Source organism: Battus philenor, unplaced genomic scaffold, assembly GCF_028537555.1.
Source record: "Battus philenor isolate CCGP_79_NKW_IND1 unplaced genomic scaffold, ilBatPhil1.0.hap1 SCAF_5, whole genome shotgun sequence".
Classification (NCBI taxonomy): domain Eukaryota; kingdom Metazoa; phylum Arthropoda; class Insecta; order Lepidoptera; family Papilionidae; genus Battus; species Battus philenor.
This window is the reverse complement of record NW_027181715.1, coordinates 10,319,790-10,344,019: the sequence shown is the minus strand read 5'-3', so window position 1 is coordinate 10,344,019 and position 24,230 is coordinate 10,319,790. Positions and strand designations below refer to the sequence as shown.

The 24,230-nt window shown below is 33.6% G+C and overlaps 1 protein-coding gene across 1 annotated transcript in view; it reads right to left on the bottom strand.

Moving 5' to 3' along the window:
- The window catches only part of ctrip (E3 ubiquitin-protein ligase ctrip), a 50,351-nt gene that overhangs the window by 12,517 nt on the left and 13,604 nt on the right, over positions 1-24,230 (bottom strand). Inside the window, exons 2-23 of the mRNA XM_068772733.1 lie at positions 20,769-21,075; positions 12,596-13,545; positions 12,202-12,309; positions 12,002-12,093; positions 11,830-11,928; positions 11,221-11,326; positions 9,750-9,823; positions 9,563-9,659; positions 8,806-9,021; positions 7,668-7,858; positions 7,372-7,560; positions 6,447-6,595; positions 5,877-6,012; positions 5,090-5,254; positions 4,545-4,719; positions 3,945-4,160; positions 3,179-3,357; positions 2,601-2,822; positions 1,620-1,749; positions 1,107-1,185; positions 826-1,001; positions 22-196 (exon numbers count right to left, since the gene is read on the bottom strand). Of these exons, the coding sequence (XP_068628834.1) occupies positions 22-196; positions 826-1,001; positions 1,107-1,185; positions 1,620-1,749; positions 2,601-2,822; positions 3,179-3,357; positions 3,945-4,160; positions 4,545-4,719; positions 5,090-5,254; positions 5,877-6,012; positions 6,447-6,595; positions 7,372-7,560; positions 7,668-7,858; positions 8,806-9,021; positions 9,563-9,659; positions 9,750-9,823; positions 11,221-11,326; positions 11,830-11,928; positions 12,002-12,093; positions 12,202-12,309; positions 12,596-13,545; positions 20,769-20,827 (3,983 nt within the window). The 5' untranslated portion in view covers positions 20,828-21,075. The remainder of the gene's footprint in view (positions 1-21; positions 197-825; positions 1,002-1,106; positions 1,186-1,619; positions 1,750-2,600; positions 2,823-3,178; positions 3,358-3,944; positions 4,161-4,544; positions 4,720-5,089; positions 5,255-5,876; positions 6,013-6,446; positions 6,596-7,371; positions 7,561-7,667; positions 7,859-8,805; positions 9,022-9,562; positions 9,660-9,749; positions 9,824-11,220; positions 11,327-11,829; positions 11,929-12,001; positions 12,094-12,201; positions 12,310-12,595; positions 13,546-20,768; positions 21,076-24,230) is intronic.

Sequence of the window (24,230 nt, the reverse complement as noted above, 5' to 3'; positions counted from 1 at the left end):
TTACGCTAATTTATCACTAACTTATTCTGAACCGAGAGGTTTGTCGAAGTGTGCGGAGAAGCAAGAAGTCCAGTATCCTTGTGAGCGTGAGGAGTACGTCCCCAACGTGAAGGGTTCAATGAAGAAAGAAAAGATGATGTTTTCGACGTGCCGCCAACTCGAGACGCCGAACGGGCTGCAGGCGGGATTCCGGAGGCTGTAGAAGTAAAGAAAAAAATTGTAGTGTTGTAAATTTGTCTTAACGTAGCAGTAATGTATTACTGCTACATAATAATTTTTTAATCTATGATCAAGCAAGGATTATTATTTGTAAATTGAAATAAAACTTTTTGCCATATTATCGTATTTGTTGAGAAACAAGCTGGACTCTCACAGAGGAAAGACCGCAATCTGTGCAAAAAACTATATTTTTTTGTCTGGCTTACACTGATGTCCAAGTGGCATTTACAGGTTTTGCGTTTTCGAAAGAGCAGAGGGCCTTAAGTCTAAGCCTCTGTTAAGGTAGCGAAGCTCTGTTAAGGTCGAACGTTGATTTGGTCGCTTTCTATTACCTGGTTAACATAGCCACCACTTGGAAAAGCATTAGTACTGGGAGAAACTGTTGCGTAAGAAACTCTGCTTTTATGTATAATAATCGTGGATTGGCCACCCCTGTGATACATGTTTAGTGATGTTTTTCTTTCCCATTTATAAGCATAGTGTTGCATGCTAGGAACATCAGCTATGAAGCTATCGCAGTTACGTTATGTCCATAATTTTCTTTTCTCATGCCATTAACACTCTCATTAAATTGGTCAACGAAAAAAATATTTAAGAGGTAATGACCGTGCGCCTGATGAGTGTGGTGAGCGTGGGCGTGGGGAGGCGCGGGTGCAGCAGGCGGCTGGTGCGCGGGAGTCACGTCCTCGCGGCGCCGCGGCACTCGCGCCGGTGCTCCACCCGACCTCTTCACCGCGCGCTTGCGTTTCAACATTTCTGCAAGCTGCAGAGGACTACCTGACCTGTTTAAGAAACCAATGAATATAAAATAATCTCTTATGCAGTTTTTGCATAACTAAATATCTGTTGATTGTAAAAAATAAAACGAAATTGATAACTGCACTGACCTGTGGACTGTACTGGAAGTATGTGTGTATGTAGAAGCCGACGTGGCTGGTCCGGGCTCCGAACCATCACTACCCGTAGCTGTAAAACGAAGATTTTAGATATTTGTCTATTAATTTTTTTAATTATCATTAACCTTGTGGGCTGTAAATACTCCCGCGGTTGCTGAAACGATCGGTAGGTAAAAACGGTCGCTGGGGACGGAATACTTTAATGCCACATGGAATAATTAAAGCGCAAACAAAAAATTATAGCAATATTTTAGCACGGGGTTAAATAATGAAAGAGATTTATTTTTGAATGTAAAAATTATTTATACTATTAAAATTAAAATATAATAATACAATTAAAGAACCTTCATATTGGTCGAAAAAACGGACAGATGCACATATGCACTTTTGGTCTACGCCAATGACTTAAGTAAATGCATATTCTGCGTCCTTCATTCTCAGTGGCAGTTTGAAATCGTATCATAAATTAAAAATACTATAAAATAAAAGGAATGTAAAACTTACGTATAGAGCTTGCGACAAATGAACCAGAAGCGGAGAAAGCTAGAGATAAGTTGTGATCAATCGAAGTTGCAGAAGTGGACGCAGGCGGGGATGATCCTCCGGCGGAGCGGACGCTGCTGCCGCTTGGAGACTGAAGACGTTAAAATATTTTTTTTTATATTATTTCACCTCGTCATAATTACCTTTTTAGATTGTAATAAAACTTTAATAATAAAACATTAGTATGTAGTAGAATAAACATCAATAAAGAAAAAACATATTATAAAAACCTCTAATAATTTAAAAGAAATGCCCACATTCCTCAGGGACTAAGATCTTAAACTGAGCATAGCTAACTAAGTCAATAAAACTATATCATGGATATTATTTTACCATGACGGTCTAAAAGTGCTGAATACATCAGTCTTGTATTTATTCTGTTTGGCATTCAAATGCCATCTATATTAAGCTTAAAAGTTAAATATTGAAAACTTTTTTAGTGTTATGTAATTAGTTTTTTTATTAATTTTGATTGGTTATATTAATTATTAATATTATTAATTTCCTTTACTAAAATAAAATTGTCTTAATTTATTTTCAAAAATCTATTCTGTACATCTTTGGTACATCATTATGCAATACATTTGTTATATGGTATGGCTTATATGGTATATGTATGAATATGTATCGTACGTATATGCACGTACTATGTTTATAATATATATATATATATATATATATATATATATATATATATATATATATATATATATATATATATATATATTAGTTCACCTATTTGCTTTCTTATTTGCTGCTTATATGTCATAAAACAAACCTTAAATAAGCAGGTGCAACAGAATTTTTATTTTTGCGATGCTTAATTGTATCCTTTTGATGCACCTGCTTCTGGTGTGCTTTTCAAAATTAAATTATATATATTAAAATAAATAAATTATATATATATATATATATACATATAAATAATATTATTTTTGTTACCTTCAGCTTGGGCTGTCGCGGCGTATGAAGTTGTGCCGTAGGATGCGCTGGCGGTGCGCGTTCAGCCAACTGAGCTACTTGATGGAGTACGCCTTCGCGACGGAATTGAGCCCCCATCTCTTCGGGCAAGCGCTGCATTAAAATCTCACCCAGCTGGAGTGATCCCACCACGATACGTAGGTCGCTGGACGCCATCATTCCGGCGATGTGCGATGAAATCACCTTAATTATATTATTTCTATTTAGTTAACTTTTGGGAAAATTTTAATGAAGTTTCTTGTTTATTCATTTTAGGTAAACATATATTGACAAAAAAAAGTGAAAATAAATAACTGCACACTATTTTCATGTTCCTGCCTACATTTTCACAAATCTTTACACTTACACCATTTAATGTTTGTGAGAATTACTGTTTAAAGACATATTTCATATTTTATAAAGATACTGTTATATTACATTGCATTTTTGGTTAAGGTAGTTTTATTGGTTTATAAAAATTGATGTATATATGGAAGATTTATCTAATATTTCTTGAAAATATGACTTACAGTTAAAAGAGCTAGCGACAAAAAAGTTACCTGCATCTTGAGAACTTGACGTAGTAGAGGTGCGTCGGCGTAATATACACAGCGGAGGATGGCCTTCAATGCTTGCGAGCGTACGGCCGGTCCGGCCGAGCTCCAGTACACCTCGTGCAGCACAGCAAGCAGCGCACGCACCAGCGACGGATTACAGCGCACCATTGCTATGCGGGGATCTGTTTGATGAATGGCATGTACAATAAAGTTTTAATATTTCATAGAATGGTGATAACACCTATAACAATAAAATTGAAAACAGCTGTATATACAACAAATCCTGTGCTGTAACTGTTGTACAGCCATTTCAAAAGAATGGCACAATATTCCTCAGAACCGTTTAATAACCCTAATGAGATCTTTGTGAAATTGATTAAAATCTGTAACATTGTATCCTTCATCTTTTTTTTATAGTAAAGACTAATTTTTCAATAAACCAACCAAAACCAATTCTTGTTATATTTATCGTTTTTGTTAAAAAAAAATTGAATGTTTCAATGCCAGTGTACAAAAGCGCACTGAAGGATGTGATATTATGTTAATAAAACAAGAGCTGATATGAAGTTAATAAAACCAAAATATAGCTTCTGAATACTTGGTTTAATGTTTACGTCTAAAGCGTCTTGTACATTTATGCAGTCTATGAGTCCGTCAGTGTAGTTTATTATGAACTCACTGTTGATATATTTGCAATACCTCAATTGGTATTTAATATTTACTAATACTAAAATCTTAAATTAGTTTTAACATTGAGTTGGCAATTTACCGGGAGCGCTGGCGGCAGAAGCGTCTGTCGAGAGCGGTGCCGGCGCGACGCGCTGCACGGGACGCGCAGTCCCGGTGTGGTCATTAAGCTGCTGCATCGCTGTCAGGTCTACGGTGTAGGAGCGGCCCAGCGTTGTCAGGCACACCTCCTCCTCGCCGCCCGACGCGCCCGCCTCCAACGCTCGGCTCTCTGCCCACGAGTAGGACCGCCATACGCCTGATCAATCGCCAATTCCGATAATCTTTTTCTTTATTTAATGAGATTGGCAAATACTCGCCCAAATATTTTAAAACTCTTCTCGGCTCCTTTTTTATACATAGGTGACTACTCTCGCTTTGGCAATAGGAAATCAGATCACGCTCATAAAAAATATGAATGAGTAGCCAACAAAAATGTAAATTATAAAGAAAATTCTATCAAAATTCTTAACATGAAAAGAAATTCATAAAAATAGACTTCTTTATTTTCTCATGTCGTAATATATATACCACGCGCTTTTTAATTGTATTTGAAAAAAAATATACCACTGATAGCAGAACTATGAACTATTTTGACACGATAATAACGAGGTGATAATAAACAAGCGACTCTATAAAATACCTCTATCGTCGCGCCACTGCCAGTGTGCGGCGCGGTCGGCGCTTGCGGACCACGGTCGGTCGAGGTGGGCGTCGACTGCGAAGATGCCATCCGTAGGTAGGCGAGGCATCAATTCTCCGATCAGGCATGTAATTTCATACAATTCTTGCGGTAAGCGCGGGATCAATTCCACCTGCTGTAAATGAAAAATGCAAAATTTATCAACATAAATTATAAACATTATTAAATTCTCTGTTCTACCCTTTTCATGTTAACCTTGCATAAAGTTTATACATACAAAATTTTAAATTAAATCGATAAACATTATGTTTTGACAAACAATTTAGAAATAATTTTTTAAGTATTATTTTACAAATATTTTAATCTCCAAGAATTGGCACACAAGCACTTGTATAAAGTGTTATGTAGTATAAAGTGTTGGTATTATAATGCTTCAATACTGTTACGCTATTCAATATACAGACTAAAATTAATTACTTTAATATATGTGGAAGAAGTGGAAGAAGATTAGTGTATAGGAGTGTTCATGGACGGCACAATCTTACCTCTTGATGTAACGTGGAGCCCGTGAGCAGGCAGAGCAGCGTGTCGGCGATGGAACGCTGGTGTAGCGCGAGTGCGAGCTGCGGGCACGCCGCGCACATCACCCACAGCAGTCGCAACACCGTGATGAATGTGCCGCCAGATATCAACGGCGGTTGCACTACCAGCTGTATACCGATAAGACCGCCATTGAATATCTTGTTCATTATTTTCGAATTAATCTATTGTATAAGTTCACAGACTTCTGTTCTCGTAAACTATTTTCAAAATAGAGTCAGTCTACAGTTCTATTATATTACCTAGATTAGATCTAACTATGGAAATTTTCGTTGCAGCTAAGTTCCAACCACGAATTAGTAAGTTTCGTATAAATAAAGATATTACTATTATTATAAAGGTATTACTTTTTTAATTAATTAATTGTGCTGCGAGTGGATGCCAAACAGGTGATTTCATCCAAATTTCTATTTTTAACGGTTACTCAATTCTTACCTATTCCACTTTCAAACTTCCCATTCGTAATGTTCAATATGGAATATTCCTATTGCTTATAGAAGTAACTGCCGCTGCGCTTTTCCAAATATAATCTGAGTATGTTGATAGGCAAAGTCATGCTAAAATTTTAGTTTTTACTTTCGAAAGCAGATTTATTTCCGTGAATTTCCAGATTACGAATTGTAAACCTAAATTTTTTTAATCCTTCTTGAACGCTTAGAGATATTGTTATAATGCCCAAAACAGCTACTACCCATATACTTAAATTTTGTTTAGTATTAATTTCTGACTCACAAGCTGCTGCAAATTAGTAAGTAACTCTGGCGTGGCTATTTCTTGAAGTCGCGCTGGATCATGTTGGAAGCTGTCTACCAAACGAGAGAAGGCCAAACAGACGCATTCCACAGATTTCTTGTCTTGCTGAGTTAATCTAAACAAATAAAGTAAAATTTAAAAAGTTAAAAAATGGATCAACCTTAACCTGCATTTAATGTATTTGGATTAGCTAGGTTTGCTAGATCCGCACTAGACTCTCTAAAATAACAACTCTTGTACTGTTATATCAACTATGGTGTTTAAATACTTAATAGCCATTAAAAAATCAAAACACAGACATTTAGTATCAAAAAAGTGTTATCTAACATAGTTAAGAAATAAAAGATATTTTACATATTATTTTGACATAAAAAAACCTTGCGTTGTTTGCAGGAAGTAAATGTGTTTATTTAATTTATATTAGCAACTAGAAATATGGAATGAAATATAAACAACTCATATAAAATTAGTTAAAATATACAAAGAACATATTGCAAACATGAAACAAGACTATAGTCACTGCTTTACATAATTTGAAGTAACACAAACCTGTTTGCCAATAGTTGCAGGGAGTCCCTGACGAGATGGAATTCATCGGGCGTCAGATTTTGACAACAATTTGCCGTGATGGACAATGCAGCACGTTGAGCATTGATAGAGAAGAAGTCCAAGTAAGTCAGGCAGGCAGATACACCGCGCTATACAAAAATAATAAAAAATGTTATTACAATGCATCATAAGTTAATCAATTTACTATTTGATAATTCATTCAACTTCATAAATAATAGAGTACATAAGTCTATCAAGTTCCTGAGAAGTCCTCAAAGTTGCAATTACCTAAGAAATTTTTTAAAAGGTTTGTTTATGGAAAAACAGTTAATCACTGTTTAACTAATATTATTTGTACTTGTCTATAGTAAACTTTGTCTATAGTAAACCTAAAAAAAAAATTCATATCACCGTCATATCAATGTAGGAGTAAATATAAGTGGGAATTAAATCTTGTACCTATTACTATAATACAAACAAATTTTATACAAAATTATTTTTTACATTGCGTGATGTAATTTAAATATTATCAATGGTTAATAGGTAATTAGGAAGAATTACTGTAATTTCTAATGTAAACTTTTGAATTAATGAAATTGGTTCAGATTTAAGTTACTTAGTTAATTTTATATTATATTCTTGGTAATAACATAAATTTCATTTTAAAAAATATCATTTGATTAATGAAACTATCTAAGATTTGACAATTTACTCAAGTGTTGTTGAATCACCAGTTTATCAGTGATGATTTGGAAATCACAACTTGTTGTTTTCTAGCATTTCAAATGTTATAACACGTTATACGGGGAGTTAATGGTAAATAAAAATAGTTTGAACTTTGTACTTTTCGTAAACTGACAGTCTATGATACGAAAACTACAAAAATGTAATTCAAAATCATACTATGTAACAGCGTTGAACTTACCGCCTGTAATATGGCTTTAGAGTGACGCCGCGACAGCATGTCAAGCGCAGTGAGACTCTGTTCTGCGACGTCCATACAAGTAATGGCCTGGAGTTTATCAAGGAAGGCCGGTACTGCGAGTGCAACGGCGCCGCTGCTACGAGGCAACGCTTCTAACATATAAGTAAGAGCGCGGCACGCATGGTTCATCTGAAATTACAATGCTCACTTAATAATACTACATCAACAAATGCAACATTATAATATAATTTGAATTGTTAAATAATTTGTCGTCTATAATCATATAAATGGTATACCATATCGAAGTTATGTTCCGCGGCGAGCAGGTTGACTAGCGCGGGTACAACGAGGCGCACCGGAAACCCGGCGAGTGTATCTTCGTTCCCCATGACAAGCAGCTGGCACATCTCGATAACTGCCTGCAGTTGTTGTCCCTCATCTCCTGTGGCTTGTAGGCCAGCCAGAAGTTGCGCGGCTTTGGAAGCAGCTAAAAAATTATGGATATTTGTTTTAAAATACATGTTGCTAACGAATTGTAAAGTAGCTAACTTTTTGGAACAATGTATCACCATTAATATACATCAATTTGGCATTCAATTTTTGTGTAGATATGCAATTTATTATAGCCTTATACAATATGCATTAATAGCTAGTGTTATTATGGTTATAAACTGTCATATAGTTATCAGCCATAAGTAATACAACCAGTGTGTACAATTGCTAGAGAATCTGCAATTATAAATTCCCTAGCATCTAGTTTCCTAAAGAAGTCATTTACTATTCAAGCTTCATGCTTGTGCAATGTGTCCTCTTTTTCATTAAAAAAATCCACTTGTCGCCAAAATATTTTGTCTGTACTTCTACTTATCACTGGATATATGTATATATTATATTTAATAACACAATGAAAACACTACAAATTACAGGACATCCACTAAACAGTTTGTACATAATAAGCAGTTATTATGGTCTTATAGACTACTCTTTATTTATGTATATCGGATTTGAAACTCCTTTTATTATAAATGCCTGTTCGATGTTCGTTTACAAAGGTCTTTATGTTGTACAAATAATATATTTTTTTCCAGTCTTAATGATTGATATACATTTCGATATACTTTATTCACAATTTTATTTTGTGCAAAGAAATGTCTTAGTATTTGAGGCTATTTAAATATTACATATAATCAAAATATTTCAAATGTCCTTTGTTTTTAAATTTGATTGTTCAATCAAAATGATTTTAAGTTATTGTCAAAAACAAGTTAATATATATTAATATATTATTTAATAGATTGCTATTTATTCAGTTATTTATTCTAATTTTGCTTGGAAATAATTAAAAAACAGAACTTTTTCACTTTTTACTTATCTTCGGGACTTCTGGACTTTTGGATTGAAATTGTACAATTTAATAACTATGGATATAATAACCTGAATTAGCAGTGACGGTGCGATGCAGAAGGTGCTGCATGCGTGGACCGAGTGCGCCGAGCAAATGCGGTGGTAGACCACGTGCTTCAAGTAGCGCCTGCAGCCGCCCAACCTCACCCTCTTCTGACGAGGACTCCTCTCCGCCTCCGCCTGAGGCAACAGCACCCACGCCTGCGCTTGCACCGCCGCTGTTGCACTCCTCGCCCGAAGACGATGCTGCACAAATATTTAAATTTGATTCATCATCATCATATTAGCCTCTAGACGCCCACTACATGGTATGGCACGGCATGTTAACCTCTTACAGTTCCCGGCAAATCTGATGGATATATCAAAATTTATATTATATTAAGAACTCTTCTCAAAAACATTACGAAAAAAATTAATCTAATTTAAAACAAAATACGTGATATGAATAGAGTACAACTATACTTTCTTCAAGTAAACAACAGTACATGTCTATTATCAAGTCATAGTTATCAGTCATATTATTAATAAAAATGTTTCCAAATATTTTGTTACAAAAATTTATATTGATTGATGTTCCAAATCTCTATTTTCTATTTAATAATATTAATTTCATTAATTTTTTTTTTGAAAAGCATTAATGTCAGTGCATTAAGTTTTAATAAAGTTGTACCATTTGTTTTTTTATTACACACTACCAATTCTATATAAAACTACAAAGGCATTATTCATATTGGTATTAGTAGAAAAAAATTAAGGATTTTTTGTTTATGCCTATACTTTTACAAACCTTTGCCTTTGGGCTTGGCATCGTTGGATGCACTGTCAGGCATCGAAACGGCCGAAGCGGACACCGGCGGTGTGGAAGAAGTGGACGCCACGGCACCCTACACATTAAACATTTTATATTAATGTTAAAAAATTAATCATGAAAGAGTTTGAAACAATTGAAAGCATTTCATGATAAACATATTTACCGTGGTTAAAGGCTGGGGGTGGGACCGGCTGGACGCACCACCAGTACTAGCACACGAACCCAGGCTGGTTTTGCCTGAATAATAAAAAAAATACTTAGTGCTGTCAATGAAAAGTAATATATCTAAGGAAAACAAATATTTAATTGACATCATTATAAATAAAATAGTTGAACAAAGTGTTCAACAATCAATGACATATAACTGTGTAATAACAAGCCACATCAAGGCTTAAAAATAAAATCTTAACTTGGTATTCATCAGATACATTTAAATAGGAAGAAGCAAAGAAACATACTATTATTATTTTACAGAAAAAAGTTTTTTTGGGCAGACACTAGGTCCAATTTAATTCAAGTCTCAACATAAATATGATGATGTAATATACATATTTTCTACAGATTTATGTTATGTTTTACAAGTATTATTGCTTTTATGCGCTGTAATTATATGTCAATAACAGGTCAGTCTCAAAAGTTTTATTTACTAACAACAAGACTCATGACTTAGTTTTATTTTTCTGGTGTATTTTGTAAGTTACATGACGAGAGAATGATTTGCATTATTTTTGTTTGGCAAGGGAAATTAAATGGTTTACTAGCACCCCCCTTGTCCAGTCATTTGCCTTCACATTTTGTACAGTCAAAAATTAAAGCCCAATAAAAAAAACTTAAATAAAATGCGATTTATTTGCACACTACTGTTGATTGAATGTTCCGGAAAGCATTCTCTTTATAATATGACTAGCTGATCCCGCAAACGTTGTTTTGCAAAAAAAAATTGATATTTGAATTTACAAATAAAAAAAAAGGTAAACATCAGTCAAGCCGTTTCAGAGGAGTTCAAGTTCGAACACCGTGACACGAGAATTTTATATATTAGATTAAATTTTCATCTTAATACTTGATGTACACAACATTATTTGTTTGGTCACACATCCCTATGCCTTTTTTATTTTGTATTAAATCAAAAAATGTTTAGAAAAAATCTACTCAATGATCTGTATGGTTAAAGAAAAGAGTCTTCTCATAGCATTTTTTACTTTTCATAAAAAACTTTGTGGTATAAAAATATAAAAAAACAGCTAATTGTTTAAGCTATCTTAAAAAATGAACTGTCTTCATTTGAAGAAATTGGTAATGTGTGTTTAACGGGAATTAATTTGTTATGGTTATTGTAATCGATAATACAATCGAAATGACATTTGCAGATTCTATGGGTTCGGAGCATCAGGTTGCAAAAGGCGCCTAGCCTAAAACCCTTTCAAAGGTAATGAAACTCGAAGGCCTCTGAGGAGGATCGTCTCAAACCACTACATACTACTATTTTAAAGGATTAGGACCGTCTAGCTCTTAGATCGCTTCGGTGGACGCACGATGAAATGACCAGACTCAAGTGCCCTCAGTCGATACACGTTGTTATAGTGCAGTAGATTGGGCATAGTGGCTAGGGAAAGCCTGTGGTTTAAGCTCACCTCGTTTTTCTCGACGCGTAGATGCCGGCTGCGGCTGCGGCATGTCGCGCGCACGCGCTCGCCGCCCGGCCGTCGAGCTCCCGCTCGCCTCCTCACTCCCAGATACCTAAAAAAAAACCATACTCATAATTGACTGATACATAAAAGAACAAAAAGCTAACCTTCCAATTAACGTTTACCATATGCGTCCGTGCAAAACAATAGTTTGTTAAAAAGGACGTTGTGGTTTGGTCATCATTAGACTCCAAGTTCTTACATGGAATGTTTTAAATAGATCAGTTTTTAAAATATGATAACAAGGCAGAATAACTCTGCTATTTAAAAATACACTTATTGCTTTACTAGTTACATACTACTAAAGAAATAGACTAAGTACTGAAGTTATATGCATTAAACTATATATTGCTAGTGTAACAATAGGTAGTCTCATCGCTAAGAACGATCTTTTGCTACGAAAATATCACCACTAGAGAAAAGTGGAAATGTGAAAAACAAAAAAATAGAAACGATAGCCTGTGTAAATGATAGATTGTCGTTCTCTGTTGTATAAAAAAATTTACTATTCTGTAAATAGTAAAATAATAAAAAAATGTAATAAAAATTCCGTACCTGTGTTTTCGAAGCAGCGTCCTGCCTCTGGCGCTGCGAAGTACCAGCACCTCTAGTCAAGCAAGCACCCAGGGTCGCACCCGTCGCAGCAGCGATACTCTGCAAACAACAAAAGGTCAATAAGTACTTACAGAACGTTGCCTCATATAATTCAACTATTAATTTCACTTACCCTACGAGCGTTAGTTTGCCTTAAATACGGGAGGTCGCGTGGAACGATGAGAAGCTTGCTCTCACTAGTGGGTACCTTCGACGAGCTGGCTTCTGTAAGACACCATTAAATAATTATACACAAATTGATTTTCGCTAATGACATCTAATTGTAACAGAATAATAAATTTAATTGAAAATTAATAGTATTCTAATAATCACCTTGCAAATCTTTATACGGTGGTGGCGTAACGGTTCTTCCACAAAATTCCGAGCTCTTGCGTTCAATCACTGTCTGATTTTTACCCACCTCACTCGTAGAAGTACTGGCTGCAAACACAGTTTTGAAAGATTACTTACTATAAACACACAATTTATGTTTTATGAATGGATGCATTCGATACAGATAGAGGATAACGACTGTGATAATTGTTTAATGAGACTAACCTTTTATAGCCCCGTATAACCAATTATTAGCATTCAGTAATTAATACTAAACAATATTTTCGATGGCATAATGAGATATTAAGGATAGTGAAATGACAAATTACAAGACATGAAAATTATTTGGAATGCGTTAACGAATATTAGGATAACGAGGTCGTTGATAGATTACCTGAATGATCACTAATTACAGTCGCCGTGGGCGGCGGTAGGTCTCGATGGTTCCTGTTGCGCAGCAAGTAGGTGCACGAGGAATGCGAGGCGGAGGCCGACTCTGGTCTCTCTGAATCGTATTCCGGGCGGCTATCTGAAATAGCGTCCTCGCTTGTTTCGTCGGCCTCTTTGTAGGGATCTATCTTAAACTTCTTTTTACAATCTTCGATGTCTACCAAGCAATTACTTTTTCTATTCGATAGTGAACGATGCGTAGATCGTTTGCGTTTTTTGCCTTTCCTGCGGCTAGCTGTTGGGCTGTACACGGAATAATCCGAATCGATGAGTTCGGTTATAGTCGACGAACTGAACGGCGAGTAGGCAAAGTCCCTCTCGTCTAACGGCAGCAGCCCACCTTCGGTTTGATTTGAAGGAAGCTCTTGCGTGGAAGTCGCTGAGGCGTTTTGATTAATTGGTACTCTCGATAATGTTTGCGTTCTCAGAGTATTCGCGAGCGGCTCACAAACACTCTCACTGGATCTAAGAGCAGTCCGCGAGCGTGTGCAGTACGCGACGCACTCTTCTGTAGTTTTGCTAGTCGAAGTTGAATGGCGTTTATATTTTTTTCGTTCATGCGACGAATTCCGGCCGCGCCGTGAATTAGCGCTGCTGGAGTATTTCCACGAGTCTCCGCTTCTGTAGTCGGTGTCGTAGCGAGTCTCGTAGACGTCTGCGCCGTAAGACCAGCGTTCGGAGATAGAGTAATCAGACCTTGGCAATGAATTCACTAGACGTGAGCTTCTTCGCAGTTCAACGTGCTGTTGAGGTTCAGCGTCAGACGCGCGACTTGAGTTTCGGTTGGTGGACCGCGGCAGAGGCGATGTCACGTTGCGTCTGTTGCGGCGATTGCGACTCGCTTGGCGCACTTGACGCAACCACCGACCGCCCACCACCCTGCTAGGAGAAGACCTGTGTAAATAAATCAATTATTTACTCCTGAACACCATATCCCACATATCTTTGAGAAAAAAATCTCTTACATATTTTACAATAACAAGCAAACATACAATATTTATTCAGACAGTCCCATACAGGTAAATTAGAAACAGGGTACTTATAAACACCTGCTATTGTAACTGTTAAATATAAAGTCAATCTTGTTACCATTTTTAATTTTATGTGTAAACCAGCACATTAAATATTAATTATAAAGCAATAAATACAAAGGCTCAATTATAAATAAATGAAAATACTATCTATTAATTGTGGCAGTTAATATAAAAATTTATAAAGAGATAAAATATGTACAAAAAGTATTGTAAAATTGTACCTTAATATAAAATAATATTAATAGTATTTTTTTAAAGCTGGTGGCTGGTGTAATCTTGTAAACTACTAATATTGACATTTGATGCACACCAGGTGTTGCATTATATTTATAAACTAAAAAGATTGACTGCAGACCATGTTATGCAATGTGATTGAAGTACAATTACCAGAGGAACATGTAAATGTAGATGAAGCAGCCATGAGGTTGTGCCCATGGCTGCTTAATGCTGGCTGTCCAAGAAAATAAAAATTACCTTAAGTATCTGAAGATAATTTTTGGTTTTGATTTCAATTTAACCTCTAAAATGTGTCACCCACAGCCAGGACCACCACAATTGCAGAAAATGGGCAGAATTTGTAAAATTGATGATTTGTACTTTGCAGAGTATAGAAAATTAATTGAAATTTTATTATAATGTATGAGTAAGTGTTAAAATAAGAGTGATGAGAAAGACATAGAACATAGAATAGTGATTAGTAATATTTTAATGAAATTGAAAGTTAAAGCAAAATTGAAAAATAAGAAACTAAAGTTAGTGAAGACACAGAGATGACAGAGATGACATTAAATAAAATAATTTTTTGTAGGTAAGCAGTAGGTAAGCCTACAAGGGCCTACTAGGGAGTGATCCGTAAAACTCCATTTTTAATTCTCACATGATAAATTTTTGAAAATGACTGTGTAGGGGTACAGACAACAGTATGGCAAAATAATTTTAAAGAGAAAAAGAAAGCACTGAGAATTACCGATTTCAAGATATTATTCAAAGGATCATCTGAAATTGTGCTTAGATGAAGACAGAATAATGCCAAGAAAATTATATGAACAATGCTGTATAGACGGAAAACATATATATACAAACTTATTACTCTTGCCCTTCTTGCATCAGTAACCCTGGATTATATTTGGGAGATTATTTTTAAACAAAATTATTAAGCTGAACAAAAACTGAAGCAAGGGTCATTTTTACACCCCAACTGCTGAAGGCTCCAGGACATTCTCAGGAGACTCAAACATCAGCATAGCAACACAACTAGATAAGCACAGCAGAGTGTTCTAACCTGAATGTGTGCATATCATAAACACGAACGCCTTAACTATTAAGCAGGTAAGAGGTGCCCTTGTTCGAATTATCTTCTACAGTAAGGCGGTGTTACTAACCCTTAAGGAATCACACTATTAACTCTAGGTTAATATAAAAGTGTTATACATGTCTAATGGAGGTAAGTATATAAAAAACTTTAAATACTGCAATGGATTGAAAGATCACAATGGCTCCAGGGGCTGGTGATGCAAATGAACTGACCAGAAGAGGCTTTAGCATAATTGGTTACAGTCCGGAACCCATCATCCAAACAAGCTAAAGAAGCAATGCCTACAATAAGCTGCTGGCTTTCAAATACCTTGCTATGGCTCAGTGATCTTAACTAGTCATGGTCTTTTCAACTAACATCTGTTTCACAGTTCTCTGTCTGTACTCTGGGCATGCCTCGAAGAGGACGAGACCACTGCTTACGTAATACTTTGGTGTACAAGGGTAAAACCCTACAGGACTACCCATCTCTGATCACCGAGATGCCTTCCTGAAATCACCGGCGACATCAAGAGTCTGCAGGGATTTGATTTTGCACAGATGTGATAGGAAGGTTCCAACAAAATTTTGTACTGCTTCTAAAAAAAATGTTTATTAAGGTAGACGGATTATTTTCTTTATTGTTGAGCTTAAAAAAAGAATTGCATGTTTCAGGACTATTTCAGAAACAATTATTATTCCATTTAATAAGTACTTTTAATTTATTTTCCCTTACACACTTCATATTTACCCCTTATCTTGTAAAAAAATATTGTAGAAAGTACCCACCAGAAAAGTGTGTAATCATATTTTTAAACAATATTGGGTTACAAAGGGACTGATTTTCTTTGCAAACATGTTTCTAAAAAAAGGTCAATTAAGAAAAAACTATTTTTAATTTTGAGAATAGTCTTCAATAACATGTGCAGTTTAGAAAGGGTTAAATATCTTTTGAATTACAGTACATATATTTTTACTAGATTAAATAAATGTTAGAAATAAAAGAATTTAGAAATTCAAACACGAAGTAAATGCAACCTTATACATTTAAAAAAAATGGTAATCTATACTTACTTGTATACTTGTAAACAAGGTTTCTTTATTTTTACTATTATAGAATCAATTATTTAATCACTTAAAAATTGTGAATTATGACTATTAAGGATCAATTATTAAGTAATTTTTTACATTAATCAATAGATTAACAGATACATTAATTTAGATTCAAAGAATTTGTTGGTGAAAATTTTAAGGAAATGTAGTTGTTATCATTTAATAATTTGTAATGCAATGTATGATAACAAACAGTAAGAACATAAACATTGTCACATATTATGAGATATAATTTGGGTATCATTAATAAATGTAAGCTAAATTTAATAAGCTGCAATATTTTAAAAAAAGTTTTGAGTTTTTTTTTAATTAAAATTATCATTTTTTCAGCTAAAATTATAAAAGATGAATGTTCAGAGCACTAAAAGTATACAATCCATTTCTTATTAACATTTGACATAATTATTTATGAGTATTTATACCAACATAAAAAAAGGTTTTATAATAAAAGACTTTTAGGGGTTGACTTCAGCACATTAATTTAAAGTTTGTAATAGTATCATATTTACCATAGCTGTGTATCTTCTACAAAAGTAAACTGTAAATAAACCATAAAAAATTTACACTGTACTAGCTTAATACTAATGTCCCAAAATTTCAAATAAATATAGGAAAACCTATTAGTAACCTAAGTGTAATGTTTACATGACTATTCTACTATATAATTGTGATACATTAAGGATAACAACAACACAAGAAAATACCATTTTGAAAACAAAGGACAGATCAAGATGGTTTAAAATCAAATATACAATATTTTTTGAACCAGTTCATTCCAATAATTACCTCTATACATTAAAACATTAAGTTCCATGTAACCATGGATACAATCAAATTCCACAATGCACAAGTCATTGTATTTTGTAAATACCAAATGTTTTAATATTCTTTCAAGGTGGATTTGTTAATGTAGATTTTTAGTACCAAATAGTAATTTGTTTTTCTTATTTAATTAATAAGTTTTTCAATGTTTTAAGGGTACACTGTCCATGCAAAATTGATGACATCTATGTTCATGAAAAGTTTTGTTCACAAGGAATCAAATGAGAGATAAACCTTAAGAAGACTGTTCAAAACTTGCCTTATTTCCTGTTTGCTCTATAGCTGTCAAACATGGCTGTTTTCTGAGAAAGCAAAATCAAAAATTACAGCTTGCCAATGAGCAATGAAATATGCACATAATAAGGAAGAGGAATAAATACAAAACAAAACTTCTAGATGCTCTAGCTAAAGCACTGAGACTTGGACACTAAGAATGGTAATAGGCATACCACATTAGCCAAGCGATGGACATTAAGTACAACAAAGTGGAAGGACCAATAGGTAAAAAGTGTCAGCAACCCAATGAAACAATAGGTAGATGACTTTGTTACAATTGCTGGCCTAATTTAAATAAAGAATTGGTATAGATGGACAAATTTGGAAAAATCTAGAGAAGGCCTTTACCCAAAACATTTTAATTTGAATTAAGGTAACAATGATTTTTTTTACATATTATGAAGGGTAATTATTGACAAATAAATTTGTTGCACTAGTGCAAAATGTGTGTATAAATTATTAATTAAATACCATACCAAACAAGACAAATATGCAAACATTTGGTTTGATATAAATATTATGTTTATTTAACTCTGACTAAGATACAATTCCCTGTCAGCTGCTGACCTCTTTAATAATTCTTAATAGTAATAAGATTTTGAAGATTTGTGTGAATATCACAAATTATTAGATAATAAGAAAAATGATGCACTTCTGCCAATGATTTATCTGTGACTAACTATTAAAGATATTTTATGGATAAAAATAGATATTTTATTTTGTTAGTAACAGGCAAATAGTTGGAGTTACTTCATAAGTAAGTAGTTAGACAACATATTTTTTTTAAACATTTTTTTAACATATTTTTTCATTTATATTATTTAATATTTCTGAACCTAAAATAAACAAAATGTTTATGCATAATGAAACAAAATTTGTGAATTAAGTGTAATTACTAATATGATCATTTCCAGGTACTCGGTACATGACTCATAGTATTAGCAAACTTCTAACTTGTATTTGGTAAAAATAAATTTAATTTAAACTTGTATTTTATGAAACAAGTAGTGAAAGTCTAGTTATTAAAGACAGCAACTAATAACTATAGCAGTTTTTATTCTGCAAAGCTTATTCTTTATGTTAATAATGTTTTAAGTGGTGGCTCACAATGTACAGAAGCAAAATGTTTTGGGTAAACCAACATTTCTAAGCACCAAAAATCTAAAACATGTGCCGAAGAAGGCTTGTGCCTGAGCATTGCACACTTTTGTTTCTAGCCTGCTATTTACATTGCACATCTTATACAAAGTAAAAACAAGTTATTAAAACATTTTCCTGAAAAATCTGATAGTTAAATAAGTAAATTTATATGTAAATAATATTAGGTCATGAACTAAGAGTTTAAGTCTTGTTTAAAGATTTAAAAGAAAGGACTAGAATGTGTCAAGACACACATCTAAAACACATAAATAACACCTTTTACATAAATTTGCTGCATTCACTGACCATAATAAATAAATAAAAAATAACTTCCAAATGTCACTTCATTACTGTGGTTCTTACACATGGACTCAAATGTGTAAGAACCACAATATTACCATGAATATATTGATTGGGCAATGCCAATGGTGGTAGAATTGTTATGCTTTATGACATTTAAAATTTGTTGGAGGTACATACCTGTTATAAATAAAAATACAATGAACCTCACTTAAGTAACAAGTGGGTGATTGTTGCTCTGTAGCTTTTTTTTTCTTTACATGTAATGAGTATGAATGATATATAAGAGGCATGGGAAAGTATTTTTGCAAAAAATATGTAAACTTAATAAGTAATAAAATGAATTACATTGTACTACATTTGTATCATGCTGGTTTTGATGACATTCAAACTGTGACATTTTAAAAAAAGAAAGAAGTAAGGAAATTTTATTTCAAGTTCATTTGTTTTTTTTTTTTTGACAAAATGAGTAAATCTAAAGCAGAAATTAAACATTACACTTTTAAAAATGAAAAGATGCATTGCAAACAAGAAAACAAAATGAAGTTGAAGTTTATGGACGAAACAGTGCCCATAAGAGCAGAAAGAAGACCTAATCCAGAAATGTTGATATCAAACATTATCTTGCTCTGGTCACCTAGTTATGGAGGAAATGGACCCCATTCATAAAAATTGGATCAATTTTGCCATATCTTTAATTATGACAAAGTTAAGAATTTAAAACATATGAAAAAAGCTCATTATTTCTAGACCTCACTGAAAGAAACCTATTGTCTATGTACTTGTTTGTAATTCTAGGTTAAGATGAAACCGAACAATTTATAAAGATTGGATACTGGAGATTAAATGTAGTTCACATAAGACATGAACATGTAAAATGATGATATTCAAAAATTGGGCTCAATTCACAGACTAGCAAAATCTATATTATCTCATAATAAGGTGATGTTGTGTGTATGGTGGGATTTGAAGGCCAGTTTATTATGCTAAACATTATTTTTGAGGTCTCTAATTTTTTTAATAGCCCTGTTTATGAGGTTTCTCATTCCCCAATTGTAGGTGGACAAGAACTTTAGAATCTTGAACCTCTAGTGCCAACAACTGATGAGATCAAAGTAAGTTGTTGTTTGTATCATAAGTTGGGAAAAACTGCCACAATTACTCAATAGAAGGGGTGTGGTCCTTCATCTTGAAAATGGTAAATCATACACATCTTTAGTTAGTAGAAATTACGAGAGGTATCAACACATCTGCCATATAGCTCTTTTGTTTGCCATCTGCTCTGATCATGCGTCTTCAGATTTTCACACCTTTTGGTTCTCTTCAGAATTTTTTGGCAGTTTCAGATTATCATCTATATTGTATGTGTTTTTTGATTATAAGTCTGAAAATATTTACAACCACCACATCATGTATCATCTAAAAGATGGCAAAAAGTCATTGAACAAAATGGCACCTACCTACATTAGATAAAATTTGAACAAATATGTCTTGAATTTTTATATTGAATTTAAAGGAACTCAAACCAATTATTATATTAAATATTTTGAGCTTTGATTATACTTAACAATTTTAAGTATAAATACAAATTAACATAACTGTTTTCAATATGTAAGGGCAGGTTATTGAAAATAAATTCCATGTAGGTGAAAAATAATTCAACAGAAACTTCAATATAAGGATTGCATTACAAATTTATCTACAAATATGACTTTTTAAACTATGCCTTGTAGTGGGTGTCTATCAGGTGGTAAGACGATATTGAAACATAGCAAAGAATACATTTTTAAGATACTGTGCAGGGTAGACCTGCAATTTACAAATCTCAATTCAAATCTTAATGCCCATTATTATTTTAATCAGTTATATGTAAAACCACAAATGTCAATTTGTATTATGTTTATCTACTTCCATGTAAAACACCACTTTTAAACTTACACTACTTATTGTTATATTTTTCAGTGCTGTGGTTATTATATTATACCACAACACTGTTGTTTATTACACAATGTATTTAGATACTTCTGATTATTTATTGTTTTATAGTAGGCCAGGTTTCATTCGTTGGACATCATTTTACATTAGTTACGTCTGGTATAGGTGGGTTAATGTTTATTATCAGGAATTACTAATTCTTACCTGTTGGACTCTCGCGTGAGTGCAGAGTGCGACGACGGTGTAATGTGTTGCTCGGCCATAGACGACGCTGGGAAACACACGCGGCTGCTTGTGTGGGGCCTGCGCAGGCCGCCCGCGCCCGCTACCTGCCCGGCACCATGCCCGGGCGAGCGCTACACCGCCCCCTCTGCATCCACTGCACCGAGTAATTTCTTCTCACAAACACATCACCTTAAGCCGCACCTATTCAGTTATCGTCACACTCACTGCACACAAGATCTGCGTCAGGCCACTGCACAATAACTATCGATATTCACTGCGCAGCTATCTGGAACAAAGATGAAATATACACTCAGCAATCTGAACAATGCTACGTTACATAAACATTTTAACATTTAATAATTATTAGAATGTACCTGCCACCGGAACGAACGACAAATAATCTAAATTATAAAGGGTACAAATATATTTTTAACATTACTAGTTAAATATTTTATACATTTATATTTATGTATTAAACACCACGTTTCTATCGAATTATCGCAGTGGATGACACATCAAGGACAGCTACAGATATGCTTTTCAACATATTTTTCAATCTACACACAGCTGGCTAGCTGTCAAAATTGTAATGTTGCCAGTCTCAACGATTAAAATATTACCACTTTTACGTATGATATTTGTAAAAATATTTATTGCTTTGAATAAAAAATAAATTCTATACTGCTTTACAATTATAAAATTACTATAATATTATTTGCCTACGTAAAATCTGCACTTTTCCAATTTTAACTGCAAAAATGGTATTTTTGCTTTAACAAATTTTGGACTGGAACCAGTTGTCTGGCCTTATATAACAATATCGCAGGTAAATAATTTATAACATGATTGAAAAAATTTGAACGTGGTTGTATTTTTTTTGAGCTACCATTTTTTGTTTTTGTTTAAGTTATTGTTATAAATAAAAACTTGGCCGACGAGGCGAGTTATCACATAGTTAACAATTCATAGCACTAAAATAGCTGTTACGATATAAGTAGAATTTTAGTTATGTGGCAACACTGAATATTACCAACCTACGAATAATAATGAAAAAATAGAAACACGAATAAATTATAATATGTATGTATACAAATACAATAGGTAATTGTTATCTCTTTGTAAACAACGTACAGCATACAAACTATGTAACGCATTATCAGTTTCTTATCTTTTCTATCCTACAGTCAATAATCAACTTCTGCTCAATTTTCGTATAAATGCACTGTTAAGCATTATACGGTTAACAGGCCCCTAAAACATTTTATATAGTCATTTATACTAACATAATAGAAGATTTTTTTCGTTCAATATCTAAAACATACATTTTGATTTGGAGGCGATGTTGTACTGTTTTCTCTCGATATTAAAGCTCTATAAAAATTAAAAATTCGAAATATTGACTAAGTAGTACTTAAATACAAAGCGCCAACCGGCTTCGACGACTTGGGTTTGTAGGCGGGGCGAAGGGCTAGGGCCCCTGGTGAACGACCGCGTCTGTTCTTGTGGTGACCAGTTCATCCGGACAGGTCCGTATAATTTCTTGGTTTATGGACCCACTAATAATGCAAATGTCGTAATATATTTATCCGCAACGATTAACATTTAACTACAAATTAAATACCAGCGTATCTATCATTAGTACTTCCGAATTTAGCACGGGAAATAAAATATTTATTCATGATGCACAAAATAGTTGTTTAAGAAACATGGTCACGAAACAAAATATCTTTGAACAAAAGTGGGATCTAGGGGAGTTGAACTTGTTAATTGTGGCATATTATTAGGGAACCATGTATTTGCAATTAGATTATGCAATTCGGGAGAAAAAAGACTGGTCATTCACGGCCCTATGTCAGTGTATTTAGGTTACGGTTTCCAAATGTAATTTCAAACCAAGGTACACGCCCGTCGTATGCATTCATAACAATTCTACGAATACCTGATATTGTACTCTTCTGAGCCAATGACGTTAAAGCAAATGTTCTTTTACAAGGATCAAGGAAATAAGCCATTCGATGAATTTTATATTTATCACTTTTAAATATTGTCGTCGTTATTACTACACTAGTTGGGTGTTTACGTTGTCTTTTGTCATATATATGCTAGATTTAATCAGTAAATTACTACCATTACTTGTGTAATAACATAAAAACCATGTTTTTTGTTAAAAATGATTTACTGAAATTTTACTACTTAGTGGTGCTTTCCTTCATAACACTTAATGTTTTTAATTGGTCGAATTTGTGTTCGTTGTCTATAAAATCAAAATACTTTTTTAATTCACCTAATATAGTTTATGCATTAGTACATTTTTTTTTTGATTTATATAAATAATTTAATTAAATTTACGAAAGATAAACTTGAAACGAATAGAGGTTATTTTTAAGTTCATAACGTAAACGATTGCCAATGCTAACGGTATACTACACTACCTCTAGCTAACCCAGGCAACTTGACGTTCCGTTTAAAATAAGTTCGTCCGGTTTTGTTTCGATCGCGTCTTAGAGTCGGCACGCGCAATAATATAAGAATGAAAAATGATTCAGGTAGGACTGCCAGGTAGATGTGCCAGTCGTTACAGATTAACCGAATTTACCTGTCGGCCAGGTAAACGTACTTACTTACAAGATGAATTGAATGTAACCAAGTGATCGTTGGACACTTAATTTCTGTATGTTTAAATTCTGACCAAAATGCGCATGTAGTATTCAAAGGCAAAAAAAAACTTGAATTCGCCGACACGCCATTGATTTGTTATTCCCACACGACCTTCCTTGACTCCGGACGTCATCCGTCCGTACGCATATTATTGTATTAAATCATTTCAATGGTATCGCCATATCGTATTCATACTGTTTAATACTTTTGTATTTTTTTAAAAGTTAGAAAAAAAACATTACTTTATATAGTTCTTGTTTTTAAACTATTGTGGTACATGGCGGTATGGCAGAGTATTTTGTTATCTATTTAATATTTTTTTATTTACTTATTTTGAAATGTGCAATATCTTTACAGGTAAACCAGAGTGACGCTATTAACTAAAGTAACTATTCTAGATTATAACTTCGTGTATTGTTTGTATTCTTTCGTGTACTTAATATTATTAACTATTATTAAATGTCATATAAATGAAAATTTTATAGTGCACGACAGTTAAAAGGAAAGTTAAATAAATAATACAAAAGGAAATAAAGTGAAAATATAATGTTATAAAATATTTAGTAATCGTAAAAGTTACAGAATTGGACAAAGAGAAGGTACTTTTGTGTGTGAGAGTGAGACTAAAGGTATATTTACTTTGAGACTATTTAGCTTCTGTTAAGAACTGAAAATAAGAATTTCAATCTTTTTATCGTTTTGAACGACAGGATGCAAATTTCATTGCATTTAAAACTGTCTAGTCACGCGGTTTCAAGCAAAGCACTCCTTCGAATCTGATTT